Source organism: Lipomyces chichibuensis (genome assembly GCF_038497645.1).
Source record: "Lipomyces chichibuensis strain CBS 12929 unplaced genomic scaffold V1513scaffold_12, whole genome shotgun sequence".
NCBI classification, from domain to species: domain Eukaryota; kingdom Fungi; phylum Ascomycota; class Lipomycetes; order Lipomycetales; family Lipomycetaceae; genus Lipomyces; species Lipomyces chichibuensis.
In genome coordinates this window covers 32454-56526 of record NW_027117464.1, presented here as the reverse complement: position 1 = coordinate 56526, position 24073 = coordinate 32454, and the positions used below count along the sequence as shown (strand labels likewise).

The 24073-nt window shown below is 47.0% G+C and overlaps 9 protein-coding genes across 9 annotated transcripts; 3 read left to right on the top strand and 6 right to left on the bottom strand.

The window, feature by feature from the left end:
- Positions 1–3305: 3305 nt before the first annotated feature.
- Positions 3306–4696, bottom strand: V1513DRAFT_431088 (putative erythromycin esterase; the record flags this gene model as incomplete). The annotated part of the gene is made up of 2 exons (XM_066896372.1): positions 3306–4504; positions 4582–4696. The coding sequence occupies 2 exons, from the start codon at positions 4694–4696 to the stop codon at positions 3306–3308; spliced, it is 1314 nt and encodes a 437-aa protein (XP_066753981.1).
- A 581-nt stretch (positions 4697–5277) lies between these two features.
- V1513DRAFT_378381 (uncharacterized protein) lies at positions 5278–6437 on the bottom strand (the record flags this gene model as incomplete). Its single annotated transcript, XM_066894979.1, has 2 exons — positions 5278–5857; positions 5917–6437. 2 exons carry the CDS (start codon positions 6435–6437, stop codon positions 5278–5280), a joined length of 1101 nt encoding a protein of 366 aa, XP_066753980.1.
- A 1189-nt stretch (positions 6438–7626) lies between these two features.
- Positions 7627–9767, bottom strand: V1513DRAFT_39370 (general substrate transporter). Its single transcript, XM_066895318.1, has 2 exons — positions 9147–9767; positions 7627–9096 (listed from the first exon to the last, which is right to left on the bottom strand). The coding sequence occupies exons 1-2, from the start codon at positions 9362–9364 to the stop codon at positions 7758–7760; spliced, it is 1557 nt and encodes a 518-aa protein (XP_066753979.1). The 5' UTR covers positions 9365–9767; the 3' UTR covers positions 7627–7757.
- Positions 9768–11681: 1914 nt separating this feature from the next.
- V1513DRAFT_362277 (uncharacterized protein) lies at positions 11682–12020 on the top strand (the record flags this gene model as incomplete). Its single annotated transcript, XM_066894738.1, has 1 exon — positions 11682–12020. A coding segment is annotated over one exon (339 nt), but the record flags the coding sequence as incomplete, so codon positions are not given.
- A 1134-nt stretch (positions 12021–13154) lies between these two features.
- Positions 13155–14311, bottom strand: V1513DRAFT_39136 (uncharacterized protein). Its single transcript, XM_066895286.1, has one exon. The coding sequence runs from the start codon at positions 14107–14109 to the stop codon at positions 13297–13299; it is 813 nt and encodes a 270-aa protein (XP_066753977.1). The 5' UTR covers positions 14110–14311; the 3' UTR covers positions 13155–13296.
- Positions 14312–14551: 240 nt separating this feature from the next.
- On the top strand, positions 14552–15646 carry V1513DRAFT_431084 (Malate/L-lactate dehydrogenase; the record flags this gene model as incomplete). The annotated part of the gene is made up of 1 exon (XM_066896371.1): positions 14552–15646. The coding sequence occupies one exon, from the start codon at positions 14552–14554 to the stop codon at positions 15644–15646; it is 1095 nt and encodes a 364-aa protein (XP_066753976.1).
- Positions 15647–16653: 1007 nt separating this feature from the next.
- V1513DRAFT_424758 (uncharacterized protein) lies at positions 16654–17208 on the bottom strand (the record flags this gene model as incomplete). Its single annotated transcript, XM_066896095.1, has 3 exons — positions 16654–16789; positions 16867–17095; positions 17190–17208. The coding sequence occupies 3 exons, from the start codon at positions 17206–17208 to the stop codon at positions 16654–16656; spliced, it is 384 nt and encodes a 127-aa protein (XP_066753975.1).
- A 137-nt stretch (positions 17209–17345) lies between these two features.
- On the top strand, positions 17346–20275 carry V1513DRAFT_39320 (putative Zn(II)2Cys6 transcription factor). Its single transcript, XM_066895309.1, has 4 exons — positions 17346–17856; positions 17908–17990; positions 18052–19114; positions 19179–20275. The coding sequence occupies exons 1-4, from the start codon at positions 17794–17796 to the stop codon at positions 20175–20177; spliced, it is 2208 nt and encodes a 735-aa protein (XP_066753974.1). The 5' UTR covers positions 17346–17793; the 3' UTR covers positions 20178–20275.
- A 1473-nt stretch (positions 20276–21748) lies between these two features.
- V1513DRAFT_39230 (nucleotide-diphospho-sugar transferase) lies at positions 21749–23236 on the bottom strand. Its single transcript, XM_066895288.1, has 2 exons — positions 23207–23236; positions 21749–23147 (listed from the first exon to the last, which is right to left on the bottom strand). The coding sequence occupies exon 2, from the start codon at positions 23060–23062 to the stop codon at positions 21863–21865; it is 1200 nt and encodes a 399-aa protein (XP_066753973.1). The 5' UTR covers positions 23063–23147; positions 23207–23236; the 3' UTR covers positions 21749–21862.
- Positions 23237–24073: the final 837 nt, after the last annotated feature.

Sequence of the window (24073 nt, the reverse complement as noted above, 5' to 3'; positions counted from 1 at the left end):
GGAGTGATACAAAAGATAAGACCAGCGATAGAGGCTGCAGAGTAATTCTTCCAAAATAGAACTCAATAGTATCAGGGCAGATATTAAATGCAAGTCATCTGCGCTGGGACGCGTCTCGATCGGGCCATTCGAAGGAGTACCCACATACATCCTGCCAGTGCATGCCCGTCATGACCCATACTGTGGAATTAACATGTGGCCAGAGCTTACGGTCAGTGCTGCAAATATATCACGTAATCCTTTTGACCTATCCATAGCGAATTCACTCATTTTAGTCACCGTAATAGTATGGCTTGGAAGGGCGAGTAGATTCTGGCCAAGGGGACAAGCAAAGCATCGAAGCCACAAGTCTGGCCAAGCTTACAAGCGAAACACCACTGCAGACTTCCGAGAGAAAACAATCACTTCACGTATGCAGCCAGAAAAACTGTCAAGCTGAAAGTTTAGTGTGTTGGTAATCAGCCACCAATGTAGTGTCAGCAAGATGTGAATACCGCGCTAGAGATAAAGCATTGCCGTGGCGCCAACATGGGCCGGGAAAACGTCTGACTTAAGCATCAAGCATCTTTCCTAGATGCCAAGTTGACCTTCACTAAAATGCATTTGCAAGTACGCATTTCACAATATCGAGGATGGTAGTAGTTCGTTTGAAGCAGCTGCCTTAAACGTCACCCTAGGATAATATTTGCAGTTTGCAATTATTGCTCACTGATAACGCAATGCAGACGGGCTCTAGCTCTATCAAACTGCTGAACCGTGCGTGTTCAGGAACAGAGACGGCTAAATTTCTCATAACTTGCGCATTGATTATGCACGACCCACTTCGACGCTATCGTCGCTATCGTCGCTATCGACCCTTTGATTGTTCAGTGCAGGTCTCGACAACACCATGACAAAAAACACACACGAAGTCAAGTAAACATGAGTCTTCCATTATTATAGACCTAGACCCTCGACTAAATGGCAAGTGGCGTATTATAGCTTAGTTGCCCACTACAAAGTACTTGCACATTAGTCATATAAGGTACTGGTTAATGTCCCATGGCCTTGGTTAATTGCTTGGCTTCCGCGGCAACTATAAAATCGCGCATTAACTGGAAGGTTAAGCCAAAGATAACAAGATTAGCAAAGATGTTATTGGCCGATGAACTAGTGCGGCTGTGTCGATAAGCTCAAACTTAAGACTTCTTGTTACTCTGTGTACAATGTAAATTGACTCTTCAAATTTTGCCACCTACTTAAGCGTCGCTTGCGCTTGGGAGACAGAGATACAATAAGCTGGTAGGAAAATTTTCAACAGTGTTTAAGATCTAGCCATAAACGTATTAGTTTTTAAACACTCCTACTTCCCTGGCAACTAGTTCAACATTATTATTATTGAGCTAGGTCTACTTCTAGCAAGATATGGCAACCTTTGCTGTGACTCCCCCCCGCCCCCGGCTAAAGTGTCAGCGTAGACACCCAGCAAGATACGGGATGACTTAACCGGATTTAAACTTACCCTGAGAAAACACACATTTTAAGGTTAGCTTTAGCCTTAAATGGCAACATTTGAACCTTCTTCAATTACCCCTTCTGCCCGAATTTAGTAGCTCTCTGACGGCAACGCGCTTCCCTCCTTCCGTTCATTGACCACATTCCCGACGCCCCGGCTTCTTCCATGAATTATAGATATCGGTCTTGACTCTTGAGCTCGGCGCCACGCCAACTGTAGACTCCAAATTGGAGAAAGTTGATGCCACTTGTACGATGCCATTCCCGAGGTGCACATTCGTCGACCAGTAGTAAAACAGGATTTGATTCCAAAAACAAGTCCGCGACTGCTCCTCAGCTTGTGAACGTCGGCGAGCCAAACAATTCAGGAAATCTCCGCGGAGACTGTGCGCTGGCGGATTCAGCAAGTACTGAGCTCGGGACTCAGTATGGCGTCCAAAGCGGGCAGACCTTGGTCGATGCGCTGGAGCCGGTCAGTGAGGTTTATTCCGGGTCCATCCCGGCAGCCATCACTACTGTCTCCGAATTCGCTTCCAGTTGCGCAAACACTAACTCTCTGCACTTTGGCAGGCTGGGTGCTAGTGGCTGCGGCCAGCTGATGGTTCTAGTGCTAGCTTCGTCACTCTGCCCATTGTGGCCTCTCGATTTGACTTCGAGCACGCGTACGATGGACAGTAGTGTCGAATACGATATCTATACGTACTCGCCAGCACTGGCCCCTGGACTGGCCCATAGGCTGCACTTTTAGGCGTATTACGTCCTCTTTGATCACGCCGAAGATTCTGCACCGCCATCTTGACTTTTGTTGCAATCTGTTCAAGTTGCTGCCAATCTAAGGCTGTAAAAGGAGGCCAAATTCCGATTGGTGTTGACTGCAACCTCAGATCTGTTTTTTTGCGACTAATCCATCTTGAAGCATACGGTGTGTAGAGTTCCATCTAGTGTTGACATCATACTCTATGTACTTGTCCTTCAATCCATGAATTGAGCAAGGGTTCTTCCAATTCCCCCGACGCTGTGGAGTTCTAAGTCCCCATAAACTCAGGATCGAAGCCTAGTCAAAGCAGAGTGAGGTCCATTTGGCTTGCCATCTAAAGCACATGAGCCAAGCAGCTAATAAAGCTCTGGTGACGTTGAAATCGTACGTCATCAGCTACCCTTCTTCTTTCAGCTTCACTCCTAGACTTTCAATAACGGCGCCACGGTTACTTGTAACAGTAATCAATTGTTTTTCGTGAGGGCCAAATCTTTCAACATACAGTACGCCTTATTTCCGCCATTGATGGCGCTTTGGACACACATGACATCTCCAAACTCTAGAACTATCGCTCTGTATAACAGTACTTGCAAGTTATCAGCCGGTCGTTCCTAAGCTTATTGGATCGCTTAGGCCACCACTGTTGGTTTATAGCTGACTTCCAAAGCCAGTGATTCGAAAGCCTACGTGTACGTTGACAAGAAGTCTTGGTAGTTTGTTTAATAGACGAGACAAGTGTAAACATCAGTCGCGTCTGGCGCTAAAATGATTGCGGAACCTTACGATTATAAACCCAAACTCGCTTCAAATTGACGTAGATGAACAAGAGACATACAAAATTAAAGGAACGAATGGACCCAAATCAATTAACTTCCAGGAACAACGACGACAACAACAACAAAATACCAGACAAAAACACGGGACTCACCGTTTGACCCGACCGTTAGCGATAACTAATCAGGAACACTGTCGTAACGTTCAAAATCCGGGGTTTGGTGGCCGTTCAGTACAAGTGTGATTTACTAAAACTTTAACAGAACAAGCTCAACCTGAACTACAGTCCGAATGGATAAGTTTCATCAACAGCTATTGGATACTGAGGCTGCTCCTTCTCGAAGGCAGCCACAGCGTGTGTGTCACGAAACCATACATAAGCATCCATCTGCTTCGGCAGCACGGCTTCGGAGTAATGACTCCATCGTTCCGTTAGTGGCCTATAAATTACACCAATGAACCGCTCAATCCTTGCTTCCATGAGGGCTTCGCGGAGTTCGTCATGCTGTCCCTCTCGCAAGTCGAGGAGAAAGCTAGGCAGACCGGTTTTAAACATGAGCCGCTCGTAGCTCCCATTTAATGACGGCTGGACTTTCATCACTTCCATCGGCCCATCCCATTCATGTGCTGCAGCAACAGTACCGCCTGAAGTACCACATCCAATTATGGCCACTTCATCGCCATACTGCTCCCGACACATTTGCCCGATGTTAATCTCGTTGCGATGCATTCCCATGCCAGTGTGCTGCGCATCACCAATATGACTGTTGTGAGCCCACACGATTGCCTTTGAGCCACGCTTCTCTTTCAGGAGCCTGTCAAGAGTCTCGAACATGTGGGTATCTCGAAGGTTCCACGAAAAGTCAGAACCGTGGTACATCGCGCGATAGTACTCCTCTGCATCTCTGACAAGTCGTGCATTCATCTCTGCATCAATAAAACCCTCACTGTCTTGTCGAGCATACTCCAGTCGCTTAGAGAGGAGATCTACTAGAGTCCGCACGACTGACTCCTCACAGGGGGCTTGACCCCGCCTGAGTGCCGCTAAGCCATATCTTTCTGGATCCTCCAGCCATGGTGTTAAACAACCATACCGTTGCCGTGCGGCTTTGGCAGCTTCGCTATCGGTCTTATCCAGGAAATCCAGAACTGCACGAATGGATGACTTAAGACTGTACAGATCCAACCCATAGAATCCAGTTCGCTCCGCAGTGGGACGCTGCAAGTTATGCTGCTGCAGCCACTGAATAAAGTCTTTAACCTCTTGGTTTCTCCACATCCAAGTAGGAAATCTTTTGAACGAGGCGAGTGGATCGCCATCTTTACCAGCAGTGCCCTGTCGGGCATACCGATCGACTGTCCTAGCGTCGGGCCAGTCTGCCTCGACTGCGACTATTGTAAAGCCATACTTCTCAATCAATCGCTTTGTTATTGCTGCACGCGCGCGGTAGAATTCAGATGTGCCGTGGCTCGCGTCACCTAACGGAGTGCAAAGAGTAGAGTAAATTAGCATTCCAATCGCGAATGCGATGAGAGCACGACGCTTTGTTTCTTACCTATCAGAACTATTCGGGCTTTGCCGAAGCGGTCAAATTTGGCGCCGAACGAACTGTCCTCAATGGCTGGCAATTCCTCGGCAGCCGATCGAATGAGCGTGGAAAGAGCAACCATTTTTGAAAATAGCCGCTTGGAAGCTATTGTAGATCGCAAGAGTTGTGCTTGTCTTCTAGTTGAGAATACTAGTACTGTGAGAATTGGATCAGAAAAAGAATTCCGCATGATACGAGGAGTGCACGAGAGCGCTGGCTACATAGCGTAGCAAAATGGTATTTGCATCCTTCGAGCGTTGAACTGTCTTCAATTCAACTTAATGCATTACGTCATGGTTCCCCACGTCTCATTTCCGCCTTGGGATCATCGCAAGAAGCTACCATTTAGTGGCGCACAATATCTATTCGCATTTCAATTATGATGTGATCACTTAACGACGATAGACAATTTGACAAATCCACAACCGCAGAGGTACCTCTTCTCATTGGTTGGCAGCAAGTCGACAGGTCTCATTTTGTCGAAAGCCACCACCATCCAATGAACAAAATGGCAAATACCAAATGTTGTTTCGTCGGTGCATCAATTTAGCTATGTAGGTACATTAATTGGAAATTGTGACAAGAAAAATCAAGAAATTCGTACTACTATCCCCTGACCCGTGAGATACAACCAGTAATGACTTCCGTATAAGGACTACTAAGTTATTGCCCATTAGAAAATGTATCTTTTAGATACTGTCCAATATCAGGACTCTCCTTTACCATCCACAATAGCTCCACGGTAAACAAAAACATAAAGACGGCGGTCATTGTTAATGCAATTACATAAAATTTCACAATCAACTTGAACAATCTCATCCTATCAGACAAGCTAAATGTCTTCAATGTGTTCACCAAACTGTACATTGCGTCTCGCATGGTAGTGACTGTCCCAAATGCCTTGCTGTCGAAAGGGATAATCGGCTCTTCGCCTTGAGGAAGGAGGGCCGCTTGAACTCGGATGCGAACAACAGTGACTGGCAAAGATAGAAAAACAAAAAGTAGGAGGAAGAGCGCAATGCCGATTACAAACACGACTGTACCAAAGACGAAATTTGTCCAACCGGTGCGTGCCATATAAGGAAGAGCAACACCAAACATTAAGAGGTTTGGAAAAATATATGTCACTTGACGCACAATATATTCGGCACCTACAACAGGTAGGGTGAGCTTACTTAGACGAAATGGAGTGCTCCTAAGGCGTCTAAACCAAGTTCTCTGTGTTGGCACGGTGATGATAATGCTACTCATGTTAGTACGGTATAACCTAATGACTCAGTAGCTTGAGCTAGCTGGACTTACTGCGTCAGGACTAGGGACAACGGGGCAAGACAGAGGAAAAGAATCAAGTAAAGGAAAGGTTGAAAGATGCTTCGCCATAGGGAGACAACAAAGATTGTATACAGCGAACTGATGATTTGCATAACTATATACGCAGACATTCCACGGAAAGGACTCCATGGACCAGCCTCATTTCGAAGGTAAGCTACAGTTCGTCGAATGCTGGATGTGACAAAGCGATCCTTGCCACTGTTAATGGCCTCCCGTGGAGCTTCACCCTCATCGTCGTCATTGTCCAACATAAGATGCTGGCTTGATTCATTACTCAAAGGACTATAGCCTTCGTAGGGATCTTCAACGGCGGCAAGTGTGAGAATGACATTGCCGACGTACTGCACAAGAGCGACTGCGATTAGACACAAAATAAACGTGCTGACCAAGGCAAACGCGGGACCTTTAGGGATGTCGATTTGGCGGTCCTCATTGTCTAGCACCGAGTAACAAGCGGTCACTGTATGATGGATAGCTCTTGAGAGAAGCATCGCTGTATTTGAAGTGAATGGGAAGGGAGAAATTGTTTAAAAGAGATAAGAAAACAAGATTATAAGGATGAAGGAATGTCAGTTTGTCGTCAGCGGAGGCACGTGGATAGCTGTCTAAAAATGGCATGACGCAAGCCGCGCTAGCTGCTTGGACCACTTTAGCCCAACAGCGCCTCTTGATGGCCAGTGTTAACTTATCTCCGTCAGGCTTGCGCGCCACTAGAAAGAGGATTCGATGAAGTGACGTCATGTAGACGTTTTCAATGGTAGCCTTGCCCTGAATTTTTAGTATTGGCTGTTGATAGGGATTAGAGCACGATTATAAGAGAATAAAGTATGTTTGAGTAGCCAAGTATCAGGGTTCAGTAAGTCCGATAGTTGTATCGTAAAGAAGTTTATTAAGTTTAAGTCGCGACATATATTCCTCTCAGGTCGGCCAACAATGCTTGACGAAAGTACCACCGTAGAAGCTCATCCCTTGAACTTCGCTCACTATTCGGATATCGACAACCAGAGTTGCAGGCCGCCTACATTGCGAATATCATCCGTGAGAGTAACTACCTTGCAATCATCATCCAAATTGACAGAGATGCTAAAGTTATCAAACTCCTCATGGACTTCGGACAAAGGTCTCATGCTCCCTCTATTTGTGGTCCACAGAGATAACCCATTACTTGTCAGCCACTCGTTGTCTCACAGTGGAAAGCTGTGGGCGGCAAGATAGGTTCTCCAATTACTCGCATCAAACCGCTCTTTGGAGTTGATAACGCCGGTTATCAACTCCTTCCCGTCTATCTTCCGAACACGTCGTCTTTCATCTCCATCAGAGACGTGCGTTGCCTTCCTTTTCCTATGATAACCAAGAAAGTGCTGTCATGCCAGTGGTTATTGTATCCCGACAGTCAATTTGGTCGTCTGTTGCAGGCGACAAAGAAGGGTTCTTCGCTGGCCAAAATCTGTTAATGAGCGTAACTCTCCATTATGAGATCTAATTCTCATACACTGCCGCATGACGATCAATCTTGACAAGAGTTTAGGCCCGTCCACAATGAAAGCCATTCGATCCGGACAACATTCAGTTTAGTCTTCAGTGAATGAGTGAATATACACAATGTGTAAACTTATATGAGCGTAACACAATGACTCCAACCTTGGAGTCCGTTCTTGATACTGGAGCAGTCCGTCTTGTTTCTGCTACTTGCATCAACAAGATTGGACACATGACAATGATAAATCTATGCCCACTAATGGTCCGACTGCATTGCAGCTTGGGTCGAAGATCCTCGCGCAGTCTCCCCGGAAGATTGTGCGGCTTTCTGCCTATACATGGTTGTTTGAGGTCGAAGGTGTCTCGATTGGGGTCAGATGGTTAATTCTCAGAGCGCCAACTTCAATATCCCTAGCCAGCGAGTCGAGCTTGCTCGACTCCCGCGGGCCAACTAACGACCGCCATAGCGGTTCGCCGTGCTCGAAGATCTCGTCCAATTCCTCGAGCGTGCGGTGCTTAGTTTCGGGTACGGCAAGCCAGACGTGGATCGACGCGGCGAAATTAAAGGCTCCAAATATCATTAACAGACGCCACTGAATCGATCGCAGGAGTGGCGGGACGGCGAGGCCAAGCGCGAAGTTGACAGTCCAGTTCGACGCGGTCACCAAGGCGACGGACATGGCACGGATGCGCACGGGCACAATCTCGGGCGGGTACATCAAGGCTATTGGCCCCCAAGATACGGCAAAAGTGGCCATCGCGAGATAGCAGCATGCTGCGATCGCGCGGGATACATTAGGATGGCCGACGACAATCCACGTGTACGGCAGGTCGAGGACGGGACTGGGTTCGCCAAACCGCTTGAATAAGCCGCCCTTGAGAAACATCAAGAAGCTAATGAATGCGGCGCCGAGAATCAGTGAGGGTCGGCGGCCCCACTTGTCGGTCCATAGAATACAGGGGATCGTCATGACCATGTAAATGATGTACTGGATGGCAGTGGCGAGCAAGGGGTTGTCGAAGCCGACGGACTCATAAACATACACGTCGTAATACACCCAGAGAGGCACGCCGGTCAGCTGGCTCCAGACCTGGATCGCCATCGAGAGGAAGACACGCTTGCGCATCTTGCGGGAGAAGAGCTCGCGGTAAGGGTGAGTCGCCTGTTCCTCTTGTTCTAGCCGGAGATGGTCTTCGATCTCCTTGTACTCTGCGAGCACATACGGGTCGTTGATGTCATTTTCTGCAGAACGCAGGAGCGCAAGCACGGTAAGGACCTCGTCCCACCGTTCCTGACTCGCGAGCCATCGCGGCGAGTATGGGAACCAAAAGAGGCCGATCAACAGGACTATACCGGGCACAGTCTGGATGGCCCAAGGAATGCGGAACACGGCACTCGAGTTGAGATACGAGCAGCCGTATTCTATGACGAACCCAATCAAGATGCCCCAAGTGATTGCGAACTGTTGAAACGAGACGATGCGTCCGCGGATCTTGCGAGGCGCGATTTCCGACTGGTAAACGGGCACGAGCGTCGATGTCATACCGATACCGAGACCGGCTATCACGCGTCCAACTATCAACATCGGCACACCGTTTGAAGCAGATTGCAAAGTGGAGCCGATAATCCACAGTGCTGCGCCAAGCTGGATGCAGGACTTTCGCGACAACCTGCCATAGTCAGTCCCACTTTCGACCATATTTTAACTCGAGCCACTTGCCTCCCACTAATGATACCACATAACAGCGCTCCAACTATCGAACCCGCGGACATCATGCTTGTGATGGTGCCTTGAAGAATTCCGAGCGGGTTGTTATAGTAGACAAGGTATTGATCCTGGGATATGATGCCCGACATGGAAGATATGTCAATCCCCAAGAGCATGCCGCCAAGCGCCGCAAATGCGGATATCGTGTAGACATTTAGAAAACGTAACATTATGGATGCCGAATTAGATGCTTGTTCGATCCCGCAGTGGCTACCTTATGCAAACCATCAGAAGTATCTTCGGAAGCGCGACAGATTTTAGATCAAATACTGTTCGTGGACATGTACGAGCTGAGATGAGAATTAGAGAAACGCGGATTGTTTGCAGGTCATTGTAAGCCAGCGACAAAATGAACGATGCAGATATTGAGTATCTGCGGAAGCAAATGGCGTGGGTTGATCTGCAGGTACTGAAGTTCCACGTGACGAAGCAACACAGACTTATTTCCTGGGGCTCGGGGATGTAGCTAGAACCAAGTACGCATCCGCATTGAACCTCACATTATATTTATCAGTCAAAAAGATCTTGTCTGCCAAATCATGCGCTGTTGCAGATTATGATTACGTTGGACGGTGCCAATTTAGTCGTCCAGGTTACCATTTTTGGGTTCATATTGTTGGTATCGGGTTAGGGTAATTGCATAAACAATTGCGTCATGCCATAGGAAAAAATCAATTTTGCTGATAACTACTGATCAGGGTTAGGGCACATCCGAGCCGATTCCTCTTATTGCTGACCACAGTTCGCGTAGAACACACGGAAACACGGCATATTTTGACGCATCAACAATTATTTGTCCCCTCCTCGCTGCAGTTTACTGACTTTCTAAAATTCCACATCATAAGCGGCACCAATAATGTCTGACATTGATCAATACGCCGACGAAGTGATTGATTTAATTACTGAAGTCGAGAACGAAAGCCAACGTCGACCGTCATGCTAGTCGGAGACGTGTGGGGACGCGAGTTAAGGCTAAGGCTCTTACTTGGCAAAAAGGCCAATTTGCTCTTACGTGGACGTTTATCATCTATTTAAAAGAGCATGATCGGGCTCGTCGGGCTGTCCTGCCACAGCCTGGCGACGCGTCCGTGGGCCAGTCGAAGCAAGCTGTCTTTAGAGAGATAGCTCTGGCAGTTTTGAGCGAATTTCCGGAATACAATGAACATTTAGATAATACAACCGTTGTATTTACCTCTTTCAGGAACGCATTCAAGAATCGACTTGCGGCACTATTGAAAGAAATGGGTACCATTGCTAGAGAGGTGTTTGGGACGGAAGTTGGCGTGTCAAAGCCAGAGGATTTAAAGCCATCCCATGCGAATATATTGGGTAAGTATTACTTACGGAAAGACATTGCGTGCAGGAATATTTTCATCTGATTGCGATTGCTGGCAGCCGAAAAGAAAGGATTATGTCCGTATTACTTTGGGCTTGTTCGGCTGGTCAACAACAGAGACACCGTTGCTACTGAGGCTGTACAGGAATGCGTATTTCGAGTCATCGGCATCTTCGAAATAACCTTCGCCCTCAGTAATCTCCGCTGTTGACGGGGAAATCAAATGCCATAGAAAGAGAAAGATTTCCTTTTCGATATCTGTCAGAGCTGTATGTATCAGACACATTTTCTGCTGAGTATAGAAAGAATTGTTGACTCCAGCTAGCGATCCGAAAAGAAAGAACAGGGTATGATGAGCACGATTATCTTGTCCGGGAGACAATTCAGGAGTACGGCATTGCCGACGAAGACGAGTACAATTTTGACGAAACTGGATTCCAGATGGGTGTGATCGGAACCGCAAAGATTGTTACATCTGCGGAAAGAGAAGGGAGACCATTTCTGACACAGCCAGGGAATCGTGAATGGGTCACCGTTGTCGAAGCGGTGAACGCTTCTGGCTGGCGACTTCCACCAATGGTTATCTTCCAAGGGAAGGTCTTCCAGTCGCAGTGGTTTACTGACATCCCAGACGATTGGTCAATTGCAGTGAGCTGTAATGGGTGGACTACAAATGAGCTTGGTCTTCAATGGCTTCAAGACGTTTTTGACAAAAATACTCGCGAGCGCACGAAAGGAAGATACCGGTTGTTAATTTTGGACGGTCATTGCAGCCATGGTACGCCGGAGTTCGATCGATATTGCATGGAACACTCTATTGTTCCTTTATACATGCCACCACATTCCTCGCACATGCTACAGCCCCTTGACGTTGGGTGTTTTGCGCCATTGAAGCGATCTTACTGTGGTCAAGTAGAGAATATGACAAGGGCTGGAACGAATCACGTTGATAAGGCTGATTTTTTGCGGCTTTATCAAACCGCGCGAGAAGAGGCACTATCTCCTCCAAACATTAAAAGCGGATTCAGAGCGACGGGGTTGGTTCCTTACGATCCAGGTAAGGTATTATGTAACTCGTCACTGATTCTTCACACATCCACCCGAATAGCAGTCAACCACAATCCCAGGAGACATGGGTGCCTGAAACTCTAAAGACAATAATCCAATTGCAGCGTCAGGCGGACAAAATTAAAAAATATTTGGGACGTCGCAGCGTCAGTCCCGGATGTTCAACAGAGATTGCGATAAGCCAGATCAAGAAGTGCGCCGAGGTGGCACTAAGCCAGACGACCATTTTAAATGATGAAATCGCACGACTGCAGGAGACTGTGCAACAGAAAACAAAGAAAAAGGAAATTAAGAGATCATTTATTAATTCTAGCACAATATTAACCGGGATTGAGGCTCGGCGGCGTATATCAGGCCAACAAGACAGGGTCGAGGGAGGGGATGGAGACACTATTGTCGTGAATACATTAGCTAAGAACCAGCCACGTAAGCTCTGAAATAATATTAAAAATAGCTCTGATATATGTTACGTTGCTGAAAATAAATTTATATTAAATTTATAATTTGATAAGGGTATATAATGTTGCGTTGTTAACTGCCATATGTAAAAATATTGCAGATTGCCGGTGGCAGCGATCCGCTCGCTGGGACGATCCAGTCGCTTGCCGATCACGTTACTATGGTGACCTTCTCTGACATTAAAAAACTGGTGGCGGCAACTGCTCTCAAAGAGAAAGAAATTCAGTTGAGAAAAGTTAGCAGAAAAACGGGATGAAATTCTCCGTCTAGAGTTGCCGTTGTTGGCAGCAAAGCAGCAAGCAGAAATAATGCCATTTGAGGACCCCACACTATCTATTTATTAGAACATTGTGTAGTTTAAATACATATTTCGTGCGCATGTAGGATGACAAGCTTGACACAACCGATACAGCATAATGGCAAGGTGTCTCCGTTGACTTCACTCTGCGTGCAGCTATTGTTGCGAATACTGGAGCTTCCCTCAAAACGCTAACTAGAAAAAGTTCGGGGTAGTCTTTAAGCTTCTTGCGAAATATCTTTGGGTTATAGTCATGTGGTAGTCGAGCAGAAGATCAAGGGTTGCTGAACTTCGCGGGATGAACTTCCTGTTGTTCACATATCTAACGCATTGGAGCTTTGCAATCGTTAGCGCAATAGCAGCTGGAATATTGTCCAATGTTCAAAGGATAGATAGGGCATCAAGCGTTTGTTCGTGGTTCCCAACACATCCTCTGCTAGTAATAGTCTTGCTTCCGACATGAGAAAACACATCTCTAACGATCGCAATTCGCTTCATCGCCTAGGCAGGTATTGGGCATTGGCTGGAGTTCGACGGAAGCGCTTCTTTCGTCGATTGATGATCACTCAGAAACAGATTCGTGGATATATAAATACTCGCTGTTAGGGCCCAGTGAATTATTCGAATGAGCAGAGTAAGTCTGGATACAATGGCCATTACTCTCCAGATTCAAATTAAAGCATTACTATGGCTTGTTAATCCTGTTTATCCCCCGATTCAAGCAATCAACGTCATGTTTTGTACACAGGGCTCATAAATTATATGGTTGTCTTCTGTACGACTTTCATATTGCTAGGTATTAGGAAACAAAAAGTTCGCTCCTTTGGGTGACCCATAATGGTTTTCTCCCACTATACCACGGCCAGCGAGGTGGAAGAAATTGACAACAATTGAAACCATAAAGGATATAAGGACAGCAGTTCGCTGAGTCTGGCGGGTTGTCAAAAGGGCCGACCAGTCGATGAAGTGATGCCTCCGTCGACAACGATCTTCTGACCTGTGATATACTTCGCCTCATCTGAAGCAAGGAAAAGGGCCGAGTTTGCCACATCCCAAGCATCCCCCATTCGTCCCATTGGCACTTGTGCATTTCTCATCGCAAGGTACTCATCTAATTTCCAATCTGGGGCATATCGCTTTGCCATCGCATTGCTGTACGGCGTCGCTATCAGCCCCGGCACTACAGTGTTCAATCTCACCCCTTTAGAGGCGTATATTATGGCAGTTGCCTTGGTGAACTGCAAAATGGCAGCTTTGGCCGCTGAGTATCCGACCTGAGGTTTACCGATGTACCGCAAACCGGCAATACTGGCTATGCTGATGATGGATCCTCCAGTTTCTTGCTTCTCCATGATGGGAAGGACGTAGCGGCATGAAAGATAAACTGCCTTGACGTTGACATTCATCTGTTTGTCCCACACGTCCTCCGGCATTGTTGCAGGACATCCAGGTTCAGAATGGCCCACGTTGTTCACCAGGATATCAATCTTGCCGTACTTAGAAAAGCATGCATCCACCAATGCCTTCATGGATGCAGAATCGGTGACATCTCCCACCATAATATCGCATATACCACCTTCCGCTTCAATCCTGCTCTTTGTCAATTCTGCCGATGCGAGTGTGCGATTGCCGCCAAATATTTTGGCGCCCTGGCGTGCGAAGAGGACAGCAATTGCGCTGCCAATTCCCCAACCTTCCGGCTCTGACTGGCCGAATCCTGTAATGAGGGCTACTTTTCCTTCGAGACTTAGCATATTTACCAATACTTTTCGAATACGGCGGTTCTGTAAACAAGGAGATATCCTACCAATAGTGGAAGTATACCCAAATGGGATGGTCAAAAGGGTAAGTGTACGCTATTAATAATACTTTGCGTCGGATTTCATCTGCTAGTATACTAGGGAGATTGTTGGGTTCTGGGTGTGACGTCATTCGCAACCGGGGCCGTGTAGGGTAACCGGAGGAGTCACCGGAAGCCACCCGATGAACGGAAGCGGACCGTCCCCGCCCTGCCTAACCAAGCATACTGTGGCCCCAAAAGTTCTTCTCAAAGAGACAGTGGAGGAAGTCATCTAGGCATGGCCCAATCAATTCACTGAGAGTAGCTGTTATACTAATATGGGGGATTCCATATTCCATTACCCCGTCAACTCAATCATCTAATATTTCTTCCTATTACGTGGTCTCACATCTAGGATGGAATCGCAATCAGAACTGCAAGCCCAAAATGAGTTGCTGTACGTCACTGCCGCAGATGCAAGAACATTCGTGCAAGACGTCCTCGTCGGTAATGGTGTGCCTCCTGAGAATGCCGTTATCGTCGCCAAATGTCTCGTTGAGGCAGATCTGCGGGGGGTTGATACCCATGGAGTCAACAGGATTCCGTCTTATATGGCCCGGATAAGAGAAGGTGTTCTTGATGCGAAAGCCTCACCAACGCTGAGCCAGATCACCCCTGCCGTTGCGTTAGTAGATGGTCATAATGGTTTTGGGTTTGTTGCGGCACATCAAGGCATGGCACGTGCGATTGAAATGGCGCAGATATATGGTATTGGCATGGTATCTGTCAAGCACTCTAATCATTTTGGCATGTCTGCTTGGGTTGTGCAACAAGCTTTAGATGCCGGCTTGATGAGTCTCGTTTTCACCAACTCATCTCCGGCAATGCCGGTCTGGGGTGGCCGGTCCAAGTTGATGGGGGTATCTCCACTAGCCTGTGGCGCTCCTGGTGGACGCGAGAAGCCCTTTATCCTCGATATGGCCCCCTCTATTGCAGCCCGGGGAAAGATATATAAGGCTTATCGTCGTGAAGAGAAGATTCCCAAGGACTGGGCACTTGATGGTGAGGGTAAGCCAACAGATGACCCTGCTAAAGCCCTAGAAGGTGTTATGCTACCCATGGGTGGGCCAAAGGGTTCTGCACTCGCTGTGATGATGGATGTTTTCTCCGGTGTACTATCTGGTTCAGCATTTGCGGGTCATGTTGTCAACCCTTACCACCCTTCAAAACCGGCAGACGTTGGACATTTTCTCTTGGCCATCAAGCCCGACCTTTTCTTGAGCATTGAAGAGTTCAAGGAGCGCATGGACTACCTTTATAAGCGGGTCACCGAGTCAGATAAGATGGCCGGTGTGGATAGGATATACTTTCCGGGCGAGATTGAGCAGTTGGCAGAGGAAGAGAGGACCAAAACTGGAATTCCATATGTTGAGGCGGAAGTTGCAGCACTAAACAAGGAGGCGGAGCGGGTAGGGGCTAAACCACTCGTCACCGCAACTTCGCCGTTTTGATTGTTGCGGTGTTGTTTTCACTTGGGGGAAAAGAATCCTGTTTTGAGTTTATATACACTATAAAGTAGTTGAGGTATGATTGAGACCATGTTTGAGCCTCGCATCACTGGTTTACATCGGAGATGCACAGACTATAACTGAATTTATTCATGTCACGCTAGACTTGGCATGGAGTACTCGGGTGCAATGGATGCAAAGTAAACCACGGAAACCGCTTTACTCAGCATCGGCAGAAGCTAATGTTGAGAGCTGGCGGAATCAATATCAAGGAGCTCCCTTGCTTGAGCATCGCACGACTTGAACAATGAAATCAAAAATTTGGGAGCCTTTTCTTTCCATATCAGGCACCGGGTAACAGTCTATAGGCTGAAAATATCAAAAACGCTTGCAAGTCAAAGTTATTAGCAAGCACGTGCCTGACGTTGAATCGAAAGATCAATATCGAACCCTGGCGACCATGGCAATGTAAATGTATATATAGGAAGGCCACGGATGAGTCCTTAGGCTTTGAGTGTTGAGAGGGTTGCTTGGGGTTTCGTGAGGATATTGATTATCAGTTGCGTCCCAAGTTAGGTGTATAATTACATTCCACGGACGTTAGTCAAGTGCGTGATAGTGATTTCAAATCACACAACTTGCATTTTTCAACATCAAACTTAATGGATTCAGCGCTCCCTGGTAGCCATTCTCGAACATTTTAATGATTTTATATGTGTTTATTCCTTTAGTTCTAAGAATTGATCAGGCCCAAAAAAGTTATATAGTTGGCCGCTAGTTAGATAGATTACAAAATCAGATGTTATTATCCTTCCGAACATCATGGTTCATTTCGCTCACAAAGCAAGACGAGCAGCCGCAGTCTGATCAGCAAGGACACGTAAGTATTTTTGACCATAGCAGCAGGTCGAGATAGAATATATCGAAAGAAAACGTGAACAATTTTGGTACGCTTAAAATGAACAAAGAAATATATGAATTAAACTCTCAATTGCCGGAAAGGATGCAGTCTATTCCCCGGATCCAGATAAGTCCCAGTTGGGTGTCGCAGCTCTGAAATCGCACATATGCTCGTCCGCTCCGTCGACCTCGAAATCGAACCGTATCAAGTCTTCCTTGAACGGCAACAGATATATGCTTGTTACTCTGTAATAAGATCCTATAGTAAGCTCCCAGGCCCTTGTGCCTATCGCAAACTGTGATAGAATAAGGACAAGACTCACCTGTGATGTTCACTGCTTGCCTGATACTCATTGAGAGCGTCCATATTCTCGTGGAAGCTGAGAAGTGCGTAGTGGAAACCTTTACTGCGAACAATAGGGTCTGTGAAGGAAGGGCCACCCACGATGAGGCGATGATCCTTCACACATGATAATGACTTGAGAGTTTTGATCTCAGAAACGAACTTGGCTTTGTGCTCATCAGAGACATCTGAGCGGAATTTGAAAAGAACTAGTTCGTTTTCTTCAGGTTAGATAACTCGGATTTGTTGGGACGCAACGGAGAAGGAATAGCAAGCTAGCAGATGGCGACAATAGACACGTACCAATGTGAACGATGGTCATCTTGGCGCAAACGATTGGGCAGCAGGTTACTTTGGAAAATGCAAGCGCAGAAGAATGGACAGAGGATTGAACGAGATCAAGTTAGTACTCTATAGTTATACTTACTGAGTGTTTGCCAATTCTTCGCAGACAACAGCAACTAAATATTAATTCACACTTATTCCAATTTGCCTGCCAGGAAAGGAAAGTTCGCCACAAAGTGACGGAATTGTCCCGTCTCTAATAATCCAACGGAGGACAACCGCCTCGCCGATCAAACGTGATGAAACTCAAATCATTGCTAAATGAGTAATAACACTGTAATGAGGGATTACTTTACCGACTTGAAGTTTGTCACGGTAAAGTAGTGCTCCGGCCAATGAGCCAGAGCGTCTGAATCTGGTCCATTGGACACCGGACACAACCGGAGAACTGCGCGGCGCTGCAGTTGCCGCACTGGTCCCGTGATCGCCACTCCAAGACCGCCGTTAAGTTGAGAGGATAGGCTGGAATACCGTCCTCAGTCCATAAGGACCACGAAGTTTCTCCTGCACTTTGGTCGAGCCAAACCGCAGTCGCGGCAGTTTTCCGCAAAATTTATCTGCAATGGAACGGAAATTGGTCCGGAGTCGCATCGCATGTCTGCGCTGCCAGAAGCGGAAAATTCGCGTGAGTAGGCTCTATTCAAACGAGATTACGCTAATAACAATTCCGGGATAGTGTAATGGCGGAATGCCTTGTCAATGTTGCCAGAAGGCTGGTGTCGAATGTGTTGATAACGGCAAACGTGAGGTACACCGATCGTAAGTTTCCCCGTCCCTGATGCCTTGAATGTATTAAGCTCAACAAAACCAGTTATATTAGAAGTTTGCAAAATCGGATTCATTGGCTAGAGTCAATTGTCCGCAGTCGGTGTCCAGACATCGATTTGGATCAAGAGCCCCATGTTTGGAGAAATGACGATATTCAAGATCTGCCAGACGACAGCACAGCGGACGAGCCAATTTCCAGCTCATCCAACAAAACAGGGCCAGAGAATCCGGTATTGCTTGAGTCACGAAGTTCGCCGCCGGGATCACGTATAGCGGAGCAGGACAGAGTCGGGATTGAATCTCATCAGCGAGATTCAAGGATCTCGGAGAATCAGTCTGAGCCGAGGCTAGCACACGAGATTGGGTTAGTGTCACTTTCTTCTGCGACTGAGCCCAGATACATCGGTCCATCCAGCGGTTATTTTTTCGCCAAGCTCGTTCTCGCTTGCGCTGGCCGAAAGGAGCAACAAGCTTTGGGGTCGTCGAATATAGATGGAAATGGGCTTCTCGACGCGGCCGCTGCAATTGCAAAAGAACTATCCAGATCCCCGCTCCCTTTGCCAGTCAGTCTGGATACCTGTATTCAACTCTCCTCAAACTACTTTGAGACCGTTCATCTGTGTTACCCTTTTCTGCATCAACCTTCTTATTTGAAACTCATTGAACATTTGTACAGTACCGCGGACCCCGATCCGGATCCGTTCGCTGCTTTCCAAGTCAACATGGTCCTCGCAATCGCCACTTCGGATTTGTCGCGGCGGTTGAAAATTTGTCACTCAGGGGAAGGATATTTCTTGAATGCGATGGATTCCTTTGGTCGTTGCTGCGCGGAGAGCTCTCTGAATGGTCTTCAGTGTCTACTTTTACTGATGGTATATGCTATTCATAACCCCGGCACCGGCTTAAACATTTGGTATCTCAACTATCAATGTATTGCAACATCCATCGATCTGGGGCTGCAACGTGACATCAAACGGACCAAAAATTTTCGGATTTCGCATTTCGAGCACGAGATGCGGACAAGAGTCTTCTGGACCGTCTACACTCTGGATCGGACGCTAGGGACCATGATGGGGCGACCAATCGGGCTGAGGGATGAAGCTTGTGAACTTCGGGTACAACCACCGCTCTCATTGTGTTGGTGTCCATCTCTAACTCGTGGCTAACGTAATATTGTAGTTGCCATCCGATGTTGCCGACGATTTACTCACCGAGCCGAGCATTCATGAAAGAGCAAAAGACGAACCACCGACGCATATGTCTCATTCGATTCAACTGTTTAAGCTTGCACAGCTAAACTCCGAAATCAAATACGTTTTACACAGCATTTGTCACGAAGCGCCACCGTACACGTATCCTCAAATTACAGACATCTCTCAGTGGCAAAAAGATATGGTAAGGCGGTTGAACGAGTGGGTGTCGGACGTACCGCAGTGTACACTCAGCACTCAGCTCGGAAAGCTAAGTCAGATCAGGTACCATGAGATGATGGTATTGCTTTTGCGTCCAAGTCCAGCGATCCGAAGCCCCTCGAAAGAGATAACAACATTGTGCTATAACAGCGCAGTACAATGTATTCGACTCATCAGTGAACTATACAAGCAGGACCTCCTCTGCTACAGTCGATTTACAGTGCATTCTCTTATTCTCAGCACGCTGACACTACTATATTGCACCTGGATTATACCGGATATAGTATCTCAGACGAGAATTGATGAGCTAATTACGGACTTGAAGGCTTCATCAAACGTTTTGAGCGCTATGGGGGAATATTGGCTGGAGGCTAAGCGCAGCAGAGACAGTCTGGACGAATTATCTGGCGCTGTGGTTCGCTTGCTATCTAAATCCCACTCCTGGAGCGATGCGTCCAGCCACCACAACAATCCTGATGAGCCTGCCCACACAGCCTGCGATGCTGCGAATTCTAAGGATAATTGTCACGCGATCTCATCCTTATCTGGAGCAGTGCGAGAAAACGAAGATGTTGGCGGTCCATATACTAACACAGCTAATTCATTCTTTCCGTTGCCCACATTTAATGAAGAATATTTGAACGCGGACATCCAGCTTCTGTCCGCTTGGTTTGACGAGCCTACGCTAGCCGCGATTTCAGACTGGACCGTCTCAACTGACATCGACGACCTCATACGGGATGCGCCGGGTCGTTCCCGATGCTAAACTCGAGTCCGTTATTTGATGAATACATTACCAGCATTGAGTCAGGACAACTTCCAACTGTCATCCATCTGGATTTATTGAAGCGCGGCAGCTGATCCGTAGCTAGTTCGTTGATCATAAAATCTTCTGGTCTTTACGGTCAGACTGGATAACCTCTACTAGACTCTTTGGATTCCTCCAGTCTTGCAATTATCTATGTCTAAGGATAGATATGGAAGTCATAAGACCTTAACAGCTTTTTGGGACAGTGAATATGGGTTCTTATGGGGTAATAGGCACGGAAGGGCCAATAGAAACCCTCTTCTCATTACTGAGGTTGTTCTGTGTTGGTAAGTTTATACCTGAAGGAGTTTATATGCTGCGCCGTGCAATGAACAAAAACTCACCTACATTCAGAACATTAGATATATTCCAACGGCGATACAGATTCCTCTACTAAAATATGTGGTTTTTGCTGATTGTTTGGCAATCGATACTTCTGGAATTGATTCTGCATGGAAAACTGTGCTATAACAAAACAGGAGGAAGCTTAAGTCCCCGCACTTTTAATCGATATTTGCTTGAGCTTGAAAATTATGCTGTAAAATAAAGAGAATTACTAGAACGCGCCTCAAGCATATCTTGACACCCTTCGGAGCATTTTGATATCCCCTAGTAATTTGGTTAGATACTCATCTGATAATTATGTGTTTATTCTTCTCTACACTTTAAACAGGGTTTCTAGATTATAGCCACCAGGCCCCCATGTCCAAAGGTATCGGTCATTCCCATAGCAACTGTCTCTGGAGCTTCAGAATGTGGGGAGACTTGGCAAAGCTCTTAACCGTACCTTTCCGTACCTAGAACTGTTGAATCACTGCAGAATGGTCGCTTGATGAATCATAAATTAGATATAATGCACGGTAGACCAATATCCCCCATGTACTAGATATAATCAAACCTGATTATATGTGACGCAGAGACGTAGTAATGGTCCACCAATCAGCTAGATCCTCATTTGCTCATTAACGTGGTGTGTTGCCTAACATTCCTAAGTAACTTAGTTCCCATAAGCGGTCGTCGGCGATTCCAGACGGGACCGATTTTAAGCGCTCGGCCGGACCGGACCGGGCCGTCATTTCAGATCTTGGCTTCGTCTCGTCTTCGGTCCCGAGCCCTAGAGCGGGCTCTGACAAAAAGTCTAGTGTGAGGTCTGAGATGACAGAAAGCTCAAATCTTGAGAACACCTTGAGCACCAACTTAACTTAACTGCACTAACTGCACTGACGGAGGACCAGGGTTTAGAGGGACTACTCGACGAAGGATGAGCGGAGAAAATGTATTCTATTGATTGGAAAAATTCTTCGGGAAAATAAATCCCCGAATTTGTCGGCAAGTGCTTCCAATCCAACAAAAAAAGGAATTTTGGTATCTATCGCAAAGGTGACTCTATTCCTGCTTGTCAATTGAATGTTCATTTCATTGTATAACTCGAAGCGAAGACAATAAATGATCCCAAGCAAACAATCATTCTATAATTCTAGCTGAGAGCCAAGACGCCAGACGTCTGCCAAAATATTCAAAACTCGTTGACGTTCCCTAACATCTTCTATCCTTAGTACTTTTGTCGCGCATGTTTCCAGAATTAGAAATAGCCTGTTGCGTAGTTTGTAGCCGCCGATTCGATCGGGGTTTGCAGATGCCAGTCATTGTTCGCCCGAGTCTCCACGCATACGCCTGTACTCTTTCGTGCAGGAGTGCGATGAACTGTCGACATTATTATCAGGATTACAGTAACACTTGCCTGAATCATGGAACTCTGCCAATGGTTCAGGACAATGCATGTAATCTTGATGGCGGTATCCGACATCATAGAACCAGTGGAGCTCTGCCTTGTCCACCAGTAACGCGGCAGCGATGGAATGCACAGGCGCATCGCCCCATCTTTCGTAAAAAAATCCGCCGGACCGGTCAAGTGCGTCGAAGAAATCTCCGTAAGCCTGCGATCTGAAGAACTTCAAGGACGCAATCTCGAAATTTGACCAGAAATGACATAAATTGTAGCTGCCCTCGGTGATATTTTTTTGGTCGTCGACGATGAAATCAAGTGCGTTGTTCGGGTGAATATGTTCCGGGTGAGCACGGGAGAAGTTTTGGACGGTCGGCCAGAGGGTTTCGATTGTTGACTCGTGTTCGTGGAGAGTGATGGTGAAGCCGTAGGTCTTGTTTTTTTCGCGCATAAATGTAAAGGGGTCATATGTGATATCGCAGTAAAGTTGAGTGTTGGGTTCGACTCGCCAGTAGTAGTCATAGTCGGCGAGCAGTTCGTGTCTGTAGAAGAAGCCGGAGAAGAAGCGACACATGTGCCTGTAACTTTCCATTCCACCGTAAGGAATTTTGTGACTTTCCATAGTTTTCATGCATTCTTCTGCTTTCTGACGGTCAATCCAGTTTGGCATTGACCATGCCTCTTTCGGGACTACGCCGTAGGTTGCGTTGCCCGACACGAGGTTGCGAGTCATTTTGACAAAATTGGAGGAAAAGGGCTCATCGTTGATGAAGAGCCAGGGGTAGTGAAAGTTCTTGTTGAACCTGTCCTCCACGTAACGGATAGATGATCGCGCGTCGTGGACTTCAGAATTACGGACAAGCATCACAAAGGTCGCTTTCTCGAGCTTGGGCTCGCCGCCGGAAGTAGCTGTAAATTTGTCGCCATCGTGGATTACCGGGACCAGGGAAGCTTCGGACTGCACTGGAACTGTGGTTAGGGAGACGTACGCGGACTTGATGTAGGAGTTGTCCTGCAAGAGCAGGGCCATAAGGCCAACACTGAGCAGGCCGATAATGGCGACTGTGGCCGACACAATCCATCGCGGTGTCAGGCACGAGTGCAGGAGTCTTAGCATGTTGATTGCGATGACGATGAGTGATATTTGTGTGCGTGGCCTTTTCTCGAAACAGACTCTTGTGGCATTGCAATGGCGTAAATTGCTATAGTCAGTTGTAAGGAGAGGACCGTACCAAATCAATTAGTAATTAAGCTGCCCTGCATTTTGGAGGTGCTGGAGAGGAGAAAAGTATTATCGCACAACCCACTCTAATTGTCCGTGATATTGATTATATTGTGACAAGACGACGACGAAGATTGAATCATCTTGTTCAAGCTGACATGAACCTTGTATTGACCGCACCGAGTCAGCGGTGAAAACATAGTACGTAAATTTGAGCCCGGAACCCAAAACAACGCCACCTCATTGCGCTAAATCTCTCTGGGGTTAGGTTAGATGAAAATCCAGCCCCCTCAATCGGGCCGCTAACAGTGACTAGAAGATTACAGTACTGCGTATCAACTTTGAGAAGCCTTCTCACTTGAGCCGCTAAACTAGTTTTGCTGAACCCCATTCACCGCAGTATCTCGAGGTGTTGTGTTGTATTGCTACAACTGCCCGCCGGTCCTCAGCGTTCTTATTGGTACATTCCCAAAATGCGATTGCACACATTAAACCTGAAAAGACAACTATTGTCTGACGCAGGCATGACGAAGAATCGTTGACTTCCGACATTGTCAGATACTGTCGCCATCGAGGATGGCCACCAGCTACTATATACAATGGTGCAATGCCAATTAACCGCGCTGTGAATCCAAGGATAGCACTGGCGCCCCGTGCCTTACTTTGCATGCAGACCTCGTCTCGGTCGGGACCGGATTGTGCAATCGGCCGGGTCCAAGCCCTAGCTGTAAGGCATTATCTACTTACCCTCAACCCATTTCCTTTTCCAAGTAATCATTGTTCATACATGTTTGTTTCTTTCGTCCCCCTTCATATCGCGCTGTGTCAGGACCATTACACTTTGCTACTTCACGCACAGCTTCTATATGGCTCGTCCTCAATCTTCGGCTACCTCACCCAACCGCG

What these genes read in the sequence shown, in the direction of transcription:
- V1513DRAFT_39370 (XM_066895318.1), bottom strand. Translation starts at nt 9,364, where the DNA reads ATGTTACGTTTTCTAAATGTCTACACGATATCCGCATTTGCGGCGCTT. An exon ending in TGTGGTATCATTAGTGGGAG is followed by an intron (nt 9,097 to 9,146) that starts GCAAGTGGCTCG and finishes TGACTATGGCAG; the next exon opens with GTTGTCGCGAAAGTCCTGCA.
- V1513DRAFT_39230 (XM_066895288.1), bottom strand. Translation starts at nt 23,062, where the DNA reads ATGCTAAGACTCCTGCACTCGTGCCTGACACCGCGATGGATTGTGTCG.
- V1513DRAFT_39320 (XM_066895309.1), top strand. Translation starts at nt 17,794, where the DNA reads ATGGAACGGAAATTGGTCCGGAGTCGCATCGCATGTCTGCGCTGCCAG. An exon ending in AAACGTGAGGTACACCGATC is followed by an intron (nt 17,991 to 18,051) that starts GTAAGTTTCCCC and finishes CAGTTATATTAG; the next exon opens with AAGTTTGCAAAATCGGATTC. An exon ending in ATGAAGCTTGTGAACTTCGG is followed by an intron (nt 19,115 to 19,178) that starts GTACAACCACCG and finishes GTAATATTGTAG; the next exon opens with TTGCCATCCGATGTTGCCGA.
- V1513DRAFT_39136 (XM_066895286.1), bottom strand. Translation starts at nt 14,109, where the DNA reads ATGCTAAGTCTCGAAGGAAAAGTAGCCCTCATTACAGGATTCGGCCAG.